Below are 20,012 nucleotides of genomic sequence, written 5' to 3'. Positions count from 1 at the left end.
TGGAAAGCCTTAGTAATAAAAGAGAATTTGGCAAATTTTTGATTTTCAATTTCAAAGTTACAATTTAAGAGACAATTTCTGGTATTTTTTAACAAAGGTGTAATATGAAAAATAGTAACAATTGGTGCGCTATTTACCACAAAGTGGTGTGGACATGGTCTTGCATCGCTTGTATTGCTCAGTTAACAATTTTATTGCTCTCCGATTTGTAGGGCCCTGATCACAAACCGTAGCATGATAAGTCCAATTTCTTGCAGTTTCATAATAACTTCTACAATAAGCTGTTTCAAAATATTAGCTTTAACTGTAGTATTTACAGACTAAAAAGCTACTGGCATTTTAAAATTTCGTTTTAGCCCCCGTATCATAAACACCAATGCATGGTTAGCAAGATTACTTGAATTACGTAAAGTACCCATATTTTCAAATCTACATATTTGCTGTGGTCTGGTTTCATAAAATAAACCGGCACTAAGAAACATCTCATAAAAAATAAGAGTACATGTTTTATCCAATTCATCCATGTTTTCAGTCTCTCTCTTTAAATGTTCTAAAACAGGCTCTATTATGCCGGGTTTAATTGGAATAGCAACAAAATTCTCTTCAAAGTCCTTATTGATGATAAATGAAAAACACACACAAATCTCAGATAGCGGTATAACTTTGGACTCCATTTGTTCATCGAAAGAGCCAGAGCTTTGTCTTTTGAAGTCCAGCGACGAGCATTTGGTGACTTGGGTTCAATTTTTAATTGAGAGGTTATAAAAAGTCATTAGTAACTTCATTCAAATTACTTTCAGTAAACTAAAAGCGACCATCTTCATTAAGATTTTTAATTGATGAAAGGTCTGCATTTTTGTTTTTAAGTTTTAACCTTAATTTAGATAGTTTTGTTAAAGTATTTTGATCAAGTTTGAACATTTTTTCTTTTCTGGTGCTCATTTCTGCTCTTTTAACTCTCTGACAGTTTATGTAAGCATTTATAAGTACGCCTAGTTTTATCAAATTCGAAAGCCTTAGTAATAAAAGAGAATTTGGCAAATTTTTGATTTTCAATTTGAAAATTACAATTTAAGAGACAATTTCTGGTATTTTTTAACAAAGGTGTAATATGGAAAATAGTAACAATTGGTCCGCTATTTACTACAAAGTGGTGTGGACTTAGTCTTGCATCGCTTGTATTGCTCAGTTAACAATTTTATTGCTCTCCGATTTGTAGGGTCCTGATCACAAACCGTAGCTTAAGTCCAATTTCTTGTAGTTTCATAATAACTTCTACAATAAGCTGTTTCAAAATATTAGCTTTAACTGTAGTATTTACAGACCAAAAAGCTACTGGCATTTTAAAATATCGTTTTAGCCCCCGTATCATAAACACCAATGCTTGGTTAGCAAGTTTACTTGAATTACCTAAACTACCCATATTTTTAAATCTACATATTCGCTGTGGTCTGGTTTCATAAAATAAACCAGCACTAAGAAACATCTCATCAAAAATAAGAGTACAAGTTTTATCCAATTCATTCATGTTTTCAGTCTCTTTCTTTAAATGTTCTAAAACAGGCTCTATTATGCCGGGTTTAATTGTAATAGCAACAAAATTCTCTTCAAAGTCCTTATTGATGATAAATGAAAAACACACAAATCTCAGATAGCGGTATAACTTTGGACTCCATTTGTTCATCGAAAGAGTCAGAGCTTTGTCTTTTGAAGGCCAGCATCGAGCATTTGGTGACTTGGGTTCAATTTTTAATTGAGAGGTTATAAAAAGTCATTAGTAACTTCATTCAAATTACTTTCAGTAAACTAAAAGCGACAATCTTCATTAAGATTTTTAATTGATGAAAGGTCTGCATTTTTGTTTTTAAGTTTTAACCTTAATTTAGATAGTTTTGTTAAAGTATTTTGATGAAGTTTGAACATTTTTTCTTTTCTGGTGCTCATTTCTGCTCTTTTAACTCTCTGACAGTTTATGTAAGCATTTATAAGTACGCCTAGTTTTATCAAATTCGAAAGCCTTAGTAATAAAGAGAATTTGGCAAATTTTTGATTTTCAATTTCAAAATTACAATTTAAGAGACAATTTCTGGTATTTTTTAACAAAGGTTTAATATGGAAAATAGTAACAATTGGTCCGCTATTTACCACAAAGTGGTGTGGACTTGGTCTAGCATCGCTTGTATTGCTCAGTTAACAATTTTATTGCTCTCCGATTTGTAGGGTCCTGATCACAAACCGTAGCATAAGTCCAATTTCTTGTAGTTTCATAATAACTTCTACAATAAGCTGTTTTAAAATATTAGCTTCAACTGTATTATTTACAGACTAAAAAGCTACTGGCATTTTAAAATTTCGTTTTAGCCCCCGTATCATAAACACCTATGCATGGTTAGCAATATTACTTGAATTACCTAAACTACCCATATTTTTAAATCTACATATTCGCTGTGGTCTGGTTTCATAAAATAAACCAGCACTAAGAAACATCTCATCAAAAATAAGAGTACAAGTTTTATCCAATTCATTCATGTTTTCAGTCTCTTTCTTTAAATGTTCTAAAAAAAGGCTCTATTATGCCGGGTTTAATTGGAATGGCAACAAAATTCTCTTCAAAGTCCTTATTGATGATAAATGAAAAACAAATCTCAGATAGCGGTATAACTTTGGACTCCATTTGTTCATCGAAAGAGCAAGAGCTTTGTCTTTTGAAGTCCAGCGAGCATTTGGTGACCTGGGTTCAATTTTTAATTGAGAGTTTATTCATTAGTAACTTCATTCAAATTATTTTCATAAACTGGAAGCAACCATCTTCATAAATATTTTTAATTGATGAAAGGTCTACATTTTTGTTTTTAAGTTTTAAACTTAATTTAATTATCTAGTTTAGTTAAAGTATTTTGAACATTTTTTTGGTTTTTCTGGGGCTTAATTTTGCTCTTTTAAGACCTGCATTTGAAAGAATTTCTTGGTGTTTTAATACTGAATCGGTTGATTAGAAAAAAGTGAACTCATGTTCAGAGGCCATTTTAGAACATTTAGAGTAGTTCTTCGTAGACCTACAATAGGCATGATCAGATAAAATAGTTTAATTATAAGCGGTATTCTCATAGTTGATAATATTATCCCTCCTTTCCATACTATTATTCAAAATATTAGTATTTCGTGATATTTTAGTATTACTTGAATTTGATGATAAACAAAATGGCAAGTTGTCTGCTTGCTTTAACAAGATTTTAGATAATATTTGAATTTTTGGTATAGATTCTGGTTTACTTAAAAAATTACAGGCTTGGTGAGACGAATAGGTAAAAGAATCATCAGTAGATTCATTAACTTAAACTGGATCAATATTGAGCTCAGATGGATCTTCTGCGGGAAATAAAAGAGAAGGTCTAAACTGGACACTAGAAGAACCATCAGTAAATTGATCTGAATGAGATTCACTTTGTTTTTTAACAGATGAATTTGGAACTGCCCCATATAAGACGTTTTAGACCAATGGGATTAACTAAATCATTATATAGATCTATCAGAAAAATAATCTTCACATACATAATAGTTTTGAGAGAGAGATATAGGCGTGGGGTTGGTGGCATTTTCCACTTAACATTGATACGCCGATTTTTAGGAGTACTAAAAACAACTAACTTTAACTGTTTATTTAGAGATTCTTTTAAAAATGATCACTGATAATTTTCACCTTTAATTGGCATATTTAATTTTTTTTGTCAGTGGATGAATTAAATATTTCAAAAAGTTTATCAGGCCACGAAATAATTTTTACTGTACCCATTGCCGAAAGTGGTAATGAGTCTAGTTCTATGTAAGTTCACACCCCTAAATATATGAGAAAATTTATTAAACCATGAAATTAGAGGATGAGATAACTACATCCACAAGTATTTAGGACACGTGTGGATTAAATAACCACACACGTATTTAAAAGCATTTTGCTTAGGCAAATTTAAATCAGTATTTGGTAGCCCTCTACCCAGAAGCTTTAACCTTTCAGTAGGGGCGCCTAAATTTATATCACATTACGGGGCGCCGCGCGCCGGGTCCCAGAGACCTGTGTTCATAATTTTTTTATTGTGTATTTTTTAATTTACCCATTAGCGCCCAAATTACTTTTTGACAGATATTTCAGAATTTACATTATATTTAGATTCTAATGGTATAAAATAGATATTTAAAAAATGTATATTTTTTTAATAACGCAATTTCGCTGGGCGAATGACCCACAATTTCCAAAAAAAGTTTATTAAATTTAGGTTTTGAAATTAATTTTGGAATTTTACAAAACAATTATTTGTACATAGGGGACATTACATTTTTTACAAAAAGTTAGGGTTCGGCTTTTGCAAGGTGCATATTAGCATCGCCGTTGATTCGATCTTTTTTTCTAAAAAATGACCTTTTTCCTCTAGACGCACATCATCGGGCACTTGTGTTTTGGAATTAACACCAGCAGTTGGACCAGCATTATATGTTGTACCTTGGGTCGGTTATAAAAAATAAGATGTCATAACAAATTTTGAAATTTTTTATTTAAGATCTTATTTAAAAGCTTATTTTACGTTATACCCACTAAACTGAACATTAAACTGCAGGTGTGCATCGTGACGCACAGTTCCGCTTATTTTGTACGACTGTAGCAGCTTGCATACAATATCAGTTCGCAAAAAATCATAAGTTTTAGTTGAGTCATTAATAAACTTATTTGAATCTACAATTCTGCGTAAATATTTAAGTTCATTATTACTCCCACTATTTGGTATTTCGGCAACATAATAAGTAAAAGATTTCTTTCCTGCAACTTTTACTAAAACAAAGTCTCCTTTTTGAATTTCGTCATTTTCAGATAAGTCGTATAACTTTTGATCATTTAATAATTCTTCTACTAGCTACTAAGTCCTCAAACGTCTCTTCATTACTTGAACTTGATTCGCTATCATATTTAGCAACTCTCTTTGGTACATTTTTTATAATGTCTTCTGTCGGTTTTCCGCTTACTAACTGCTTGTACTTTCTCAGATGATACCTTGCCATGAGTCTTTCTCTTTTTAAGCGCCGCTATTTCATCTTTCTCTGGCGTGTCGGTAAGTATACACGACTTTCCTCTGACTCTTCCTGACTTCATTTTACGAGGCGGTGCCTTTGGATAGGGACGCAACATTTCAAATGTAATAGAACTTCCTAAAGTTCCTGCTTGTAGGGTATTTGAGGTAGATGGAGTAGAGGTGGCCGTTTCCTTTGCTGCAGTCTTAGTTTGTTTCCCTTCCTGTTCAACGTTGATATCGTTACGTTCGTCAGTAGGCTGGCTGAAAGGTCGATCAATTATATATGACGACAGAAACTCAGCTTCTTCAAAAACATTTTCATTGACAAGATAGAGACAGCTAACCTCGAACCTCTTCTAGATGTTAGATGTAATAGTGAATGCTTTTGGAAATGCCTTACCCAAAATGCAAAGAATTTTCTTGAATACATAATGCTAAACTCTTATCTTAATAGCAATGCATTACCTACAAGCTCAGGTATATCGTAAATTCAACGTCCAGGATGCATAATCATCCACTCACTGCAGGCGGTATTATAGTATAATTTCATTGGCCCAAAAACCGTTCTATCGAGCGGTTGCATCTTGTGGCTCGTATGGAGATGAAACGTTATTGGAATAATTCCATTCTTACAAAAATTAATAGCATTGACATTCACGTGGCTATCGTGGTTATCCATGAGTAATATGACAGGATCTTCAAAGGTTGATTTTGAAAGTGTTGCAAATATTCCAAAAACAATATTTCGTTAGACCAGTCGGACGGATTTGCACCTCCTATTGTTCCAACTGGGCAACCTTTTAGCATATTGGGCTTGAAATTTACCTTCGGAAATATCATTATTGGTGGTAGATGATTTCCAATTGCATTTATTGGGGCTATCAAGGTTACATTTTGACCTCGCTCTCCACTGGTAATTTGACCTAATTGCTTTATACCCTTAGGTCCTATAATTTTTGGTGGTACATGGACAGTCGTTAGCCCTGTCTCGTCACAATTCCTATTTTTTTCTGGCGTAAAATTTCCACGAAACAAGCTTTCTTTATAATAATAATAGCTCCCGTATATAGCGTTTAACGCCTTGGGAGTAGCAAGGTACAGCTTGCCATACTAGAGCCGTTCGGTATACAAGGAAGGCAATGTGGCTAGCACTACGCTTCAACCGCCTATTATCACCTCAGGATTGTGAATCCCAAGTACTCATTTAAGGCTGAGTCGACCTAGGTACCCAAACTTATATTACAATTTATACTAATAAAACGTTTTTATAGCAAATATAACCGATTAACTTATTTTATAGTGTGAAAACTCTCAAAACAGTCTGGGTGAAGGTGTACAGGGTGGGTCAAATTCGACGCTTTTAAATGGAAACACCCTTTTCTATAGGAGATAGACGAAAACTAATATCGGTGTCTGGAGCTCAATTTTTGTCAAAAATATGATAGTGAAAACCGCATATCGATATCTGTTACCATTTCGGAGTTACGGAGTATTTTTCAAAAATATGCATTTTTAACAAATCGCTGTAACTTTTTTGTTATGGAAAATTTTGTATTTTTATGAAAACATTTCCAAAGCACCTTTTTACGTAGAATAGTATAATTTTTTTAAAATTAATAATTTAAGAATTATCAACAGAAAATTTGATTTTTTATATGGGACACCCTGTATATTTTTAATTTATTGAAAATAAAAATATACAGATAGCAATCAAAAATAAATAGCAATCCAAGACATGAGATTTTGCTATAGGTGTTCGACATATCGACCGTCTTCTGTTATGGACAGACGGGGCAGTTTTTGAACATTTCTCGCGAAATTCATTAACTCAGTGAGGGTGAAAGATACCCTCTCATAACTGCTAAGTATTTCTAATTTTTGTCTAGATTACGGAAGAATAAGGAACCTTTATTTTTCCGCAAATATATCGATAGGATTAGATCCATGGGCACTAAGTCAGACGGCCTCGACGGCCAACGGCTGGAATCTTGGTTGGCTATTCAATTATTCTTGAAATTGGATGCAAAAATTTGCTGATAACTTTAGCGATCAGAGGCGGTGCATCGTCTTGCTGGAAAAATATGTTTTCGAGTTCCATTAAGGGCATATCATCAATAAAGGGTCCAAAGCCTACTAGTTAAAAGTGGCGAACTTTTAAAAATTCTGTATTTCGAAGGGGATTATAACAAAATATCAAGTGTGCTATATTATTGGAAAGGTAATTTTAAATTCTTTTCAGTAAATTAAAAATATAGAGGGTGTCCCAAATAAAAAATCAATTTTTCTGTTGATAACTCTTAAATTATTAATTTAAAAAAAATTATACTTAAATCATTAAATTCTACGTAAAAAGGTGCTTTGGAAATGTTTTTATAGAAATACAAAATTTTCGATAACAAAAAAGTTACAGCGATTTGTTAAAAATGCACATTTTTGAAAAAAAAACAGATATTGATGTGCGGTTTTCACCATCTTGTTTTTGATGAAAATTGAGCTCCAGACACCGATATTAGTTTTCGTCTATCTCCTATAGAAAAGGGTGTTTCCATTTAAAAGCGTCGAATTTGACCCACCCTGTACTTTACACTTTTTGCACAAATATATAGTGTTGTTATTACACAATCTACATTTTTTTCGTGCGTTACTTGCTTCACGTATGATAATATGTCCTACGTTATCCAATCTAATTATATCTGGCAAAGCTGTTCTGGAAGGACGTCCCAGATTTGCATTGTGCTGCTCAATAGGGTCAATTTCAACGTGTACTTCGCCTGCGCTACTTTTTAATAGGCTCATTGCAAGTTCTGACCTAAAATTAAGTTGCGAATCTTTCCAGTCGTTTGCAATTCTGTAAATTTTCCAACTGTTTACTATAGTGCTATCTATCATGTTTGTGAACAGTGCATGGCCACCACCACTTCTTGCCTTTTATCACTATACGGTAATTAGCAATCCCGTTATCATAAAGGTCCAACCGACCCATATGTTTGTTGTACTAATGTATCAGATTAGGCTGTAAAATAGAAATTTCTTTTCGTTTCTTTCGATTATATCGTTTGGTCAGAACAATTGGTAAGACAGTGCAATTATTGGTCATAACTGTAACTACGGAGTTATCATTCCATCCGAACAGCTAAAACTTCTAAATTACGATCAAAAACACAACTGTAAGCCCCTCTGTCGGTTTTCTTCATAACTTTGTTGTCGTTGGAATCCTTTTTCTTTCAATATGCCAAAAAGTGAATAGGAAGTAAAGAAATTATCGAAAAAAATCTTGTGTCGTGACGAATCTTGAATTACAGAAAGCTCGAAAACTCTAGAACAACTTTTGTCCCTAAGGGCACGGATTCCGATTTTGTCGTTTTGCCTCCGTACGGGATGAACTTATAAAGATAGCCTGTGTCGGGAGCACAAACACCACAGCTTAAACCCGAACCTTAAGGGTTTTCCTCGAATGAACATTTTGTAGGAATGTCGCCCGAAATATGGGACCATTTGACTTATTTTTTCATTATTCATATAATATACTACGTTAACGGCCAAAGGTGCGTATACGAATCCATTGCATATAAAGAGTAATTTCGGCCAAAAAAACACCAAAAACTACATACACGTCTTACGTTTTAAAAACTATTATTCTAATTTATAAATTCAATAGAAAATATTTAAAATATTTTAATTTTTAGTCATAAAAAACTTTAAAAATTTATTAAGAATTGCATTGAACAGATGCGTTTTTCCCTGTTCCGCCCGGACCATCTACGAAAATCATATTTTTGTCAATTAATTTACTAGATTGAACTTGAGTTGGGTTTTTAAAATATGCGATTACGTTTGACATGGAAGCCGGTTCTTCTAGGAGTTGGAATAACCGGTTCCAAACGTAATCGCTTATTTCAAAGTGCCTTAGTATTTGTTGGTTGTTAAGTAATCCGTTTAGGGAAAGAACTCAGAACACTATGTCTTGATAGATTGTTCATTATTCGGGGTTTAAATTTGAAATTGCGAATTCTTGTTCCACCCGTTGGCGCAATTCGACATCGTCCAAATCGGATATTGGATCGTTTGATCAGTGTAAATCGCCTACGGCGGCATCGGCTTCTTCTCTCGAAGCTGCCTCGCCGTCATCTGTGCCTATCTGTCTTAGGGTTAAGTCGTCCCTACTCACGGTTATAATTTGTTGGATAATAGCCAGTGCTTTTCTAATCGCAACAGGTCGAGAAAATCCGTTAAGAATCGGCTATTAGATGCGGCTCTTTAAATTTCTGCCATAATGCCGGTAATTGTGCCCCATATGTATCGTCGACACATATGAGGCACAATAAGGCAAAGAAACGCCGTAGGCGATATGGAGAGATAAGAAGAGCCACATCTGACATAGTCGATCTGTAAATTGAACCGTCGTGGAGGAGTCTCAATCTGCGACATGTCTCCTGAAAAGTGTCTCATACAATTCCATCAACAGTTTTTAAAGATTCATAACTGACAGCACCTCGGATTTGCTACAGTAGAATCCTTAAATGAAATTGTTCAGAATTTACAGGAGACACTTCGCAGAGTGAGCCTACTACTTTGGTTTTACGGTCTGTTCTGGGTTTCCAAGAAAAATCTTGGCTTTGCCAATTAATGTGTTCAGTTATTTCAATGTATTTTAGATTACGGGCCACTGCCGATGTTTTATTTGATTCGAAATAAGCCATCAATTTTGATTGACGACTTAAATATTGTTCGTCCACTTCATCTACGTCTGGGTTAAAAATAATTTCTTGCTCCAGAGGTAGATGAACTGGAAGGCATACAACTGAGTGCGATCTTTTCGTTAAAGGGAATTCAAATAGTCTCCACGCCGTGCCGCCTCCATGGAGCTTATATATCGACAGTCTTGATATTGACGAATATCATTCCACTCGGCGACGCAGGTACCATCTTTATAGTTACACTATCTACACCCTTATGTACGTATTTAAATAGATATTTATAGATATCGATGTCAATGTACCACATATTTCGAAATTGATATGGCAACGGTATTTTAAGGCAACATATCTGTTGTATGGGAGAATGCGAGAATTGTTATAAAGATACCATCAATTATGGCAGTCTAGTATTATGGTCTACGATACACGGGGCGACCGTCTTCGGGAGCCCCGTGTATTGGAAACGATGTAATTTCACACAAAGGTTTAGGATAAAATTTAGAGCATACGCCCTCCTGCATACAACCCGCACCCGGATTGTCCCGACCGCAGATACGGTGGATATAGTTGTCCGCGACGACCCTATATAATATCGGTTCTAATACCGGATCCGGTAATTGAGCCGATATTATTCGATCGACGCGGACCACTGTATCGATTTTATCTTCCGGTCGAAAGGAAACCATTATGTGTGCATGCGGAAGGCCGCGCTTCTGAAAAAATAGTACAACACAATGCCATAGTACTGTTTATCGACGATATCGTTTATAAATTCCCTTATTTTATTATAAAACACCCTAATAATTAGATCTGGTCTATGTTGCCATTTTTGCTAATAATTCAAATTCGAGAATAGTTGCTAATAATTCGAATGACGATCAATTGCTTCAGTAGAATCAATAAAATAATATTGATTATGCTGAAGCAATTGATCGGCCGTGATGGCACCAACTATAAAATTGATTAAAGGTAACCGTCTGGCGAGGGTTACCTATACGCGGCATGCCATGGCTATATCCTCTGTCTCCATATGGAAACAGAATGGGATAAATCATAGGATCCGTGAAGCAATTCAAATTTTTAATTTCATTTTGATGCGCGATACAGACACGACGCGGGTAAATTTTAAGAAAGACCTCTCTCGGCGCCGCGCCCACGAAGATTCCTGCTCTCGGGCAATCGGACAATCCGTATTGCCGGCGTATTTCGTTGATGTTATGGAAACCAATAATTATATGGTCCAGCGGTTCGTTTCGTTCGGACATATGATTAATTATTTCTTTCACATGGTTGTCTTGTTGTGGTTGTGCTCTGTTATTGGTAGTATTGTCTTTTTGAGTTGTTTCGGTCAAATTGACTCTTTGCAAAGGTATGATAATATCTTTGTGTACGATTGGTTGAGAATCAATTTGACCGATTTCTAAGTTACTTAGTCTTACAATTAACTTTCTGTTGGTTTCAATATTGCGAAACAATATTGGGTATAGCCAGTTTTTTAATTTTAATTATCAATTCTTTTTTGTCAGAATTTTTACGTTTATTAGAATTAGTTAACCTTAACTTTTGAGAGGACCTGCTGCCATCAGATCTTGTTTGCGATGATCCAGATCTTGTTTGAGAGATGGATTTTTTTTGCTTGCAATCGACTATAAAATAATTATTAGAAATTAAATATATGTTTGTTAGTAAAATTTATTGTTTAGCTATTTAGTATCTGCATTTTTAAATGGAATATTTTTTATAGGATAATTTATAGGTTTGACTATTTTATATTTTCATCAATCATACTGCTGAATTTTTTAAAATAATTATTATATATTACTTAAACGGTTAATTTATTTTATTAAATAATACTCACAGTGCACAGTGGTTCCCAGATAGGTCATTACTTAGAAATATTAATTTCAAAATGTTTGCATGAAACTGTTGCTAATACTTTTCTTATATTCCCCTGTAAACGATACATAATATATAACAAAATCAAGTAAGCCTAGTGTAGCGCTTTTGTATTAGAAATATCACATTTTTGCTACTGGTATCAAGCTGACATAAACAGTTTTCAGATAACGCCAATTAATTACTTATTTTATTAAAATTGATAAAAGCTATTGCCTTTTCTGTAATGGACGTTCGAAAAGAAGGTAAAAAGAACTGTTTTTTTTGTTTTTTTTGCACTTAATTAAACCTAAGTAATATTAGTTTATGGCAATTTATTTGAAGGTAACAAAAATAGTATTTTTGCTTGTCACTCTTTAAGACTTTTAACTACTTTCCCTTTCAAATCCTCTTAAACGACATGAAAATACTTGTTGCTTAAAGTATATTGCACATAAATTAATTGCCACTGGCCGTGAATGGCCGCCGAATCTTATACCGGGTGGTTAAAGATTGAATTTTTGTCTTAAAATAAAAGTAACTTATTTTTTTAAACTTTTACTTTTTTTTAACTTTTACTTTCTTCGTGTTAACTTATTTCGTGGACACACTGTATATCAATTGACAATAAAATTGTATTTATCTAGATATATAACAGTTATAACCGCGCAGATAATTAAGGGGAACCACTGTGCAGTGGTTGAATTTGTTTCAGGTTCTGGCAATGCAGCAGTAGTAGGAGTTTCAATATTATTTGCTGTTTTGGCCTTTTCCTAAAAAATTAAGATGAATTATTCAAATTTTGTTTTATTTTTTTCTATTTTTATATTGCATCTAAAGGAAAAATAATATTCAGGGTGTTGTATTTATTCTGATATTCTTGGTGTTAGGAAAATGTAGGTAAATATGAATAAGTAGAATTAAATTTACTTTATTTTTTTATTATTTTTCTAAAATACTATTTTATTCAAAATTTTTATACCAGCGTGACAATATTGTATAGTGAATTAAATAATAATATTGTAAAATTGGAAGTTACCAATTTATACAATAAAATGTATATTGAATATACATACACTGTTGTAAACTATACCGTTTGTATAAAAGAATGGGATAAACCATAGATTCCTGCTATTTCTGATCGGCTCTCGGGCAATCCGTATTGCCGGCGTATTTCGTTGATGTTGTTATGGAAACCAATAATTATATGGTCCAGCGGTTCGTTTCGTTCGGACATATGATTAATTATTTCTTTCATATATTGGTATGTTCCGATGAGTTCGTTATGACGGCGAAGCATTATTCGATGTTCCTGATGATGTCATCGGGCACACGATTGTCAGTAAATTGACAACGACGATCAATTGCTTCAGCAGAATCAATAAAATAATATAGATTATGCTGAAGCAATTGATCGGCCGTGATGGCACCAACTATAAAATTGATTAAAGGTAACCGGTTGGCGAGGGTTACCTATTCGCGGCATGCCATGGCTATATCCTCTGTCTCCATATGGAAACAGAATGGGATAAACCATAGGATCCGCAAAGCAATTCAAATTTTTAATTTCATTTTGATGCGCGATACCGACACGACGCCGGTAAATTTTAAGAAAGACATCTCTCGGCGCCGCGCCCACGAAGATTCCTGCTATTTCTGATCGGCTTTCGGGCAATCCGTATTGTCCCCTGTTTATCTGAATACTGTCTTCGGCCTGTTGTTCGATATTGCCTTGTGTGTATGCAGTGTTGTAAGTTCTTTTAATAGGTACGAGAGCGTGATGCCGTACCTATTACAACCTAACCTAACCTATTTCAACCTGCACAAAACAGATAATGTTTCATCAAGATGGTTGCCAATCTTCAATGAAAATGGTACCATAAGAAATATTTAAAAAAAAAACGAAATAATTTAAAAATTGATTTTTATTCTGATGCCCAAAATTTAACTATGTAAATATTAATAATTGATTATACATTTATCTCTAGAGTTGTTAACTTTTAAAATGAAAAATTTAGGATGAGGAAAAGTACTACTGATGAAATATTATTGTCTACTTCATCAAATTGTCAAGAATTTTATTAATTTTTTTCTAATCCTGTATACGACTTCTTAATAAACTTTTTATATCAAAAAGTTTTTTTTTATTATACATTTACGAATAAACGAAATAAAATACGAATTAACAGTAATCAAGGTATTTTTTTCACAGCTTTTTTTTCAAATTTAAGCCCAATCAGATTAATAGAAACCAAGGTTTAAACCCAGCTCAAGTTTTCTATTGGCGGGTAGAGCAGCAATCCGTTTTATAATACGTTATTGAAATTTTAAAATCCCAAATAAAACTTTTTTTACCTGAAACGTGTAAAAGGCGTTAAAATATGAATATTAAGACCAATTTCGGCCCCTTTATAAGTTATCATGTATTTTTAAAAAAATTCCCGAAAATTGAAAAATCGGTTTTTATTTTTTTTCTCGCCCGGTATATGACTTTTTGACAAAATTTTTATACCAAAAAATGTAGTTTTTTATTGTGTACCTATCCCCCCCTAAAAATGATCAAAATCAAAAAATGTAAAAAAAGTTGGCCTCAATTTTGGCCTCAATTTTTTTTCCAAATTTTCCTTTTTTGCACTTTTTTTAAAATATCTCCCATATCCTTCATTTGTTTGTAATAAGTGATACATTGTTGGATAGAGGGTTGGTGACGCTTATTAACGACAATTTTGTTACTTCTAAATATTGTACAAAGTGTCGTAGAAATCGATCCAAAGTCAAAAATTTGCAAAATCTAAAAATCCTAAATATCTCGAAAATGGTAAATCGTAGTATGATGATTGACCCCTGTATAAATGGAGCTTGCGGAGCCCTGCAATCGCCCCATTTAAACTGTGTTTCAAAAACGAATAGTTTTTGAGATATGTGGAATATAAGTTTTCAATTGTCAATTTCCTGAGCACAGTTTTTTTTAACTTTTCGTACTTTTTTCGCCTGAAACGTGTAAAGGGCGTTAAAATATGAATATTAAGACCAATTTTGCCCCCTTTATAAGTTATCATGTATTTAAAAAAAAATCCCGAAAATGAAAAAATCGGTTTTAATTTTTTTTTTCCCCTGTATACAATTTTCTGCCAACTTCGTAGTCGTTTAATAGCTGCCTTCGGCCGCCATTTTGTGTCCTAATTTGGATCCGATCTCCCCTGAAATCTCCCCACGAGAGATGGCACATATTTTTTGAAACACCCTTTATAAATACACTTCAAATATACTGGGTGTCCCATTTAAAAAAAATAGTTCATACCAATAACGGTGACATTTGGTAAGTTATGACATTATTGATTATAATAAACAATAAAACTTGACTACAGACCCTAAAATTTGTTTTTTAATGAATATTCTATCCATAGACATAAAATAAAAGTTTATGGTTCTATCCAAAAATAGAAAAGTTATAGCCTGGCAAAAATGGGACAAAATAAAATGATAATACTACTACTAATACATTATTCACTAATATAATTGTAGATTTCGTTTTTCGATACCTAACTTAACCAGTAATTACTTGTTGTCTGATGTGAATAATGTATTAGTAGTAGTATTATCATTTTATTTTGTCCCATTTTTGCCAGGCTATAACTTTTCTATTTTTGGATAGAACCATAAACTTTTATTTTATGTCTATGGATAGAACATTCATTAAAAACAAATTACAGGGGTCTGTAATCAAGTTTTATTTTATTATAATCAATAATGTAATAACTTACAAATGTCACCGTTATTGGTATGAACTATTTTTTAAAATGGGACACCCAATATTTGAAGTGTTATAAAGGGTGTTTCAAAAATATGTGCCATCTCGTGGGGAGATTTCGAGATGATCGGATGGGATTAGACATGGCGATAAGTAACCGCTATTAAACGACAAGAAATTGACGAAAAATGTAATATGAGGGAGAAAAAATTAAAACCGATTTTTCATTTTCGGACTTATAAAGGAGGAAAAAATGTAATATTCATATTTTAACGCCCGTTTCAGAAAAAAGTACGACAAAGTTAAAAAACTGTGCTCAGAAAATTTGACATTGAAAACTTATATTCCACATATCAAAAACTATTCGTTTTGAAACACAGTTTAAATGGGGCGATTGCAGGGCTCCGCTTACGGGGTCAATCATACTACGATTTACCATTTTCGAGATATTTAGGGACACAGATTTGCAAATTACGACTTTGGATCGATTTCTGACTTGTTAATGAATGAAAGTAACAAAATTAATCGTTAATAACGTCTGTCAACACTTATTACAATACAAATGAAGATGATATGGGGAGATAAAGTGCGGAAATTGGAAAATTGAGGCCAAAATTGATTGACATTTTTTGATTTTGATCATTTTGGGGGATAGGTACGCAATAAAACTACATTTTGTATAAAAAGCACGTCAAAAAGTCATGCTACCGGGCGAAGAAAAAATAAAAACCGATTTTCAATTTTCGGAAGGAAAATACATGATAACATAAAGGGGCCGAAATTCATATTTCATATTTTAACGTTTACAGTTTAAAAGTTTTATTTGGGATTTTAAAATTTCAATAACGTGATTATAAAACGGATTGCTATCGCCAATAGAAAAAACGAGCTGGTTTAAACTTGGTTTCTATTCTGATTGGGCTTAAATTGAAAAAAGCTGTGAAAAAATACCTTGATTACTGTTAATTACACTATTTTATTTCGTTTATTCGTAAATAAAAAAACTTTTGATATAAAAAGTTTGATAAAAGTCGTATACTGGAGAAAATTAAAAAAATTAATAAAAAAAATTGATGATGAAGTAGACAATAATATTTCATCAGTAGTACTTTTCCTCATCTAAATTTCATTTTAAAAGTTAACAACTCTAGAAGATAAATGTATAATCAATTATTAATATTTACATGGTTAAACAGGGCGAAAATAAAAATCAGCACAATTATTTCGTTTTTTAAATATTTCTTATGAGTACCATTTTCGTGAAGATTGGTAACCATCTTGATGGCTGATATCTGTTTTACAGGTTAATAGGTTAGGTTAGGTTTGATATAAGTCTATATATATATATATATATATATATATATATATATATATATATATATATATATATATATATATATATATATATATATATATATATATATATATATATATATATATATATATATATATATATATATATATATATATATATATATATATATATATATATATATATATATATATATATATATATAATATAATCCAGCAAGACGACGCACCGCCTCTGAACGCTGAAGTTATCAGCAAATTCTTGAGGCCAATTTCAAAAATAATTGAATAGCTACCCAAGATCCCAGCCGTTGGCCGTCGAGACCGCCTGACTTAGTGCCCATGGATCTAATCCTATGGATATATTTGCGGAAAAATAAAGGTTCCTAATTCTTCCGTATAATCTAGACAAAAATGATAAATACTTAGCAGTTATGAGAGGGTATCTTTCACCCCCACTGAGTTAATGAATTCCGCGAGAAATGTTCAAAAACTGCCCCGTCTGTCCCTAACAGAAGACGGTCGATATTCAAATTCAAATTCAAATTTTTTTATTAGACCCCATTTCGTTTTACAGATTAATAATTTTACTATTCTTAATAAATGTGTGTCTAAAGGGATCGCACCGCGATTAAAAAACCGATACAAAGACACAAAGTGCTAGAGAAGTGCGACCCCAAAGATATGTCGAACACCTGTAGCATAATGTCATGTTTTGGTTTGCTATTTATTTTTATTGTTATTAGATATAGTTTAAACGTGTTGATGTTGGTTAAATATATTTTAAATTGTTATAAAATTCTGCATCTCTCAAAGCAAATATTATTTTCCTTTAAAATTGATGGTCACAGCTAGAATTACATTACAGCCGGTGCCGTTCAAAGTTCAAAGCCTACTTATTTAAAGCGGGCGAATTTTTATATACTCTATATCTCGAAGAGGAATCGAGCAAAATATCAAGTGTGTTATATTTTTGGAAAGGTAATTTTAAATTCTTTTCAATAAATTAAAAATATACAGGGTGTCCTATATAAAAAATCAAATTTTCTGTTGATAATTCTTAAATTATTAATTTTAAAAAAAATTATACTTAAACCATTTAATCATGCGGTTTCTGCATAACAAATGCTCAAGCTAATAAATGTCATACAGGTATAGGGGAAATATCACTTATTTTCGGAGTACTTACCTATTTTTAAACTCAAAACAGATATAACAATTCACGCGAAAATACTTTTTAACGCACAAAATTTTACATAGCTCATTTACGGCGTCACCGGCACTTGTTCTCAACAGTCTGGCTGTACATCCATCCGCGGCGTTGCATTACACTGCAGTTGGCGCGCAATTTGAAATTAAATCGTTTGATCGGTTTTACCCAGCTGGTTGGTATTCCTTGTATTACCCCTAACTTCTATAAGATGTTGGCTAACCCCAATAGTTTCTAATACCATCCATAACTTACTTCTCGGGATATTATCATATGCTTTCTTTATATCCACAAATGTTATATGTATTTCTTCATTTTTTTTATCTTTTTTTCTGCTATTTGTTGTATGACAAATAAATTGACAGTACATGACCGACCTGGGGTAAAGCCATTCTGATCTTCGGATATAGAGTTTCCAACTTCAGCTCTTATTCTGTTTTGTATAATTCTTCCCCAGAGTCTCGAGAAAGTAGCAGTGACGCACAACCCCCTGTAATTATTTGGATCATTTCTGTTTCCTTTCTTATGCAGAGATGAAATATATCCAATTTTTCACTCACTCGGTGTCTTTCTCTGTTGTAAATAATTATTAAATAAGCCTTTAATTCTCTCATATAGTGTTATCCCCCCACACTTGATCACTTCAATTACAATATCTCCGGGTCCGGGTGCTCTTCCAATTTTCATTTCTTTAACCGCTTCTTCTATTTCTTCCGTTGTAATAGGTGTTAAGTTCTTATGTTCTGTGATATCTGCAATTTTCTGTTAATAATTGCGTGTAGTATTCTTTCCATTCCTCTATACTTATAAGAGGAAATTATTTTTCGTTAGTGTTTATCTTCATATTTTTTATTGTTCTCCATACTTCAGTCGTACGAGCTCCTCCTATGTACGTATTTATTTGATTACATTTCCGCTCCCAGAATTCATTTTTGTCCTTTTTAATTTGTGTTCGCACCTCCTTATTTGCATTTTTATATTCTTGTCTATTTGCTTCTGTTATATTTGATAAATAATTTTTGTATTTCCTATTTTTTTCCTCAATGAGTTGTTTTACTTCTTGTGTTATGTACTCCGGTTGTTTATTTCTTACAGTGGTATATTCTCCTAATGTTTCTTTGGCTATTTTGTGAATACTGGCTTTTTATATTTTCGTGTTCCTCTTCAATGTTTTCTGGTATTGGTATAGAGCTCAGTTCGGTGTGCAGTCTTTGCCTATAGAGACCTTCGATACTTTCTTGTTTAAGTAACTCTATTTTGTATTTCACTGATTTTCTCTGTTGTATTATTTGTTTGTTGTTCTGATAATCTTAAATTGTTTTGTTTTCTGGGAAAGGGATACACTATTGTGGCTAATAACAGGTGATGGTCTGTTCCGCAGTTTGCCCCTCTTTTAACTCTGGCGTCATTTACACGAAACTCAGATTTGGTCCTTGCTTTAATATAATCTATAATGGACTTTTGATTGAGAGACGGCCTCTCCCACGTGAACCGGTGAATGTCTTTATGAGGAAAATATGTGTTCATAAGTTTGAGCTGATGTTCACTACATAATTCCAGCAACCTTTCTTCACTATTATTTTCTACCGCTTCTGCATACTTTCCAACAATTTCATTATTTTCTCGACTCTTAACTCTTCCATTCATATCTCCTGCTATGATTATATCGTAACTTGTTCGAATACCAGATATCACGTGATTAAGATCCTCGTAAAAATCGTCTTTAATATTATTATCTGAGGAGTCATAAGGAGCATACACCCCAATTATTATCATATTATGCCCATATAATTTAATTTCTACGGATATTATTCTCTCTGATATATATTGGAAATTCTTTATAAATTCTTTTAAGTGCTTTTTAATTAGTATTGATACTCCGCTTGCAGCATGTTGTGCTTTATCGACACCTGACCATAAATGAACATAGTTGTCTAAATCTTCATTACCTTTACTTTTCTTTTTGGTTTCGTTTAGTATAAATATAGTTTAGTATAGATTATAGTCTTTTGTATGCTGTAGTATTTCTGATATTTTGTTCGAGATCCCACGTACGTTCCACGTTCCTATTCTCATAGTCCTTTTCATTGCCAATTGTCGTTTTAAAT

At 32.8% G+C, this 20,012-nt stretch overlaps 1 protein-coding gene across 1 annotated transcript; it reads right to left on the bottom strand.

The window, feature by feature from the left end:
* Positions 1 to 19,146: 19,146 nt before the first annotated feature.
* On the bottom strand, positions 19,147 to 19,680 carry LOC115887020 (craniofacial development protein 2-like). Its single transcript, XM_030906344.1, has one exon. The coding sequence runs from the start codon at positions 19,678 to 19,680 to the stop codon at positions 19,147 to 19,149; it is 534 nt and encodes a 177-aa protein (XP_030762204.1).
* Between the last annotated feature and the right edge of the window lie 332 nt (positions 19,681 to 20,012).

Source organism: Sitophilus oryzae, unplaced genomic scaffold, assembly GCF_002938485.1.
Source record: "Sitophilus oryzae breed Bouriz unplaced genomic scaffold, Soryzae_2.0 scaffold_551_pilon_pilon, whole genome shotgun sequence".
Taxonomy (NCBI): Eukaryota; Metazoa; Arthropoda; class Insecta; order Coleoptera; family Curculionidae; genus Sitophilus; species Sitophilus oryzae.
This window is presented reverse-complemented; position numbering and strand designations above follow the sequence as displayed.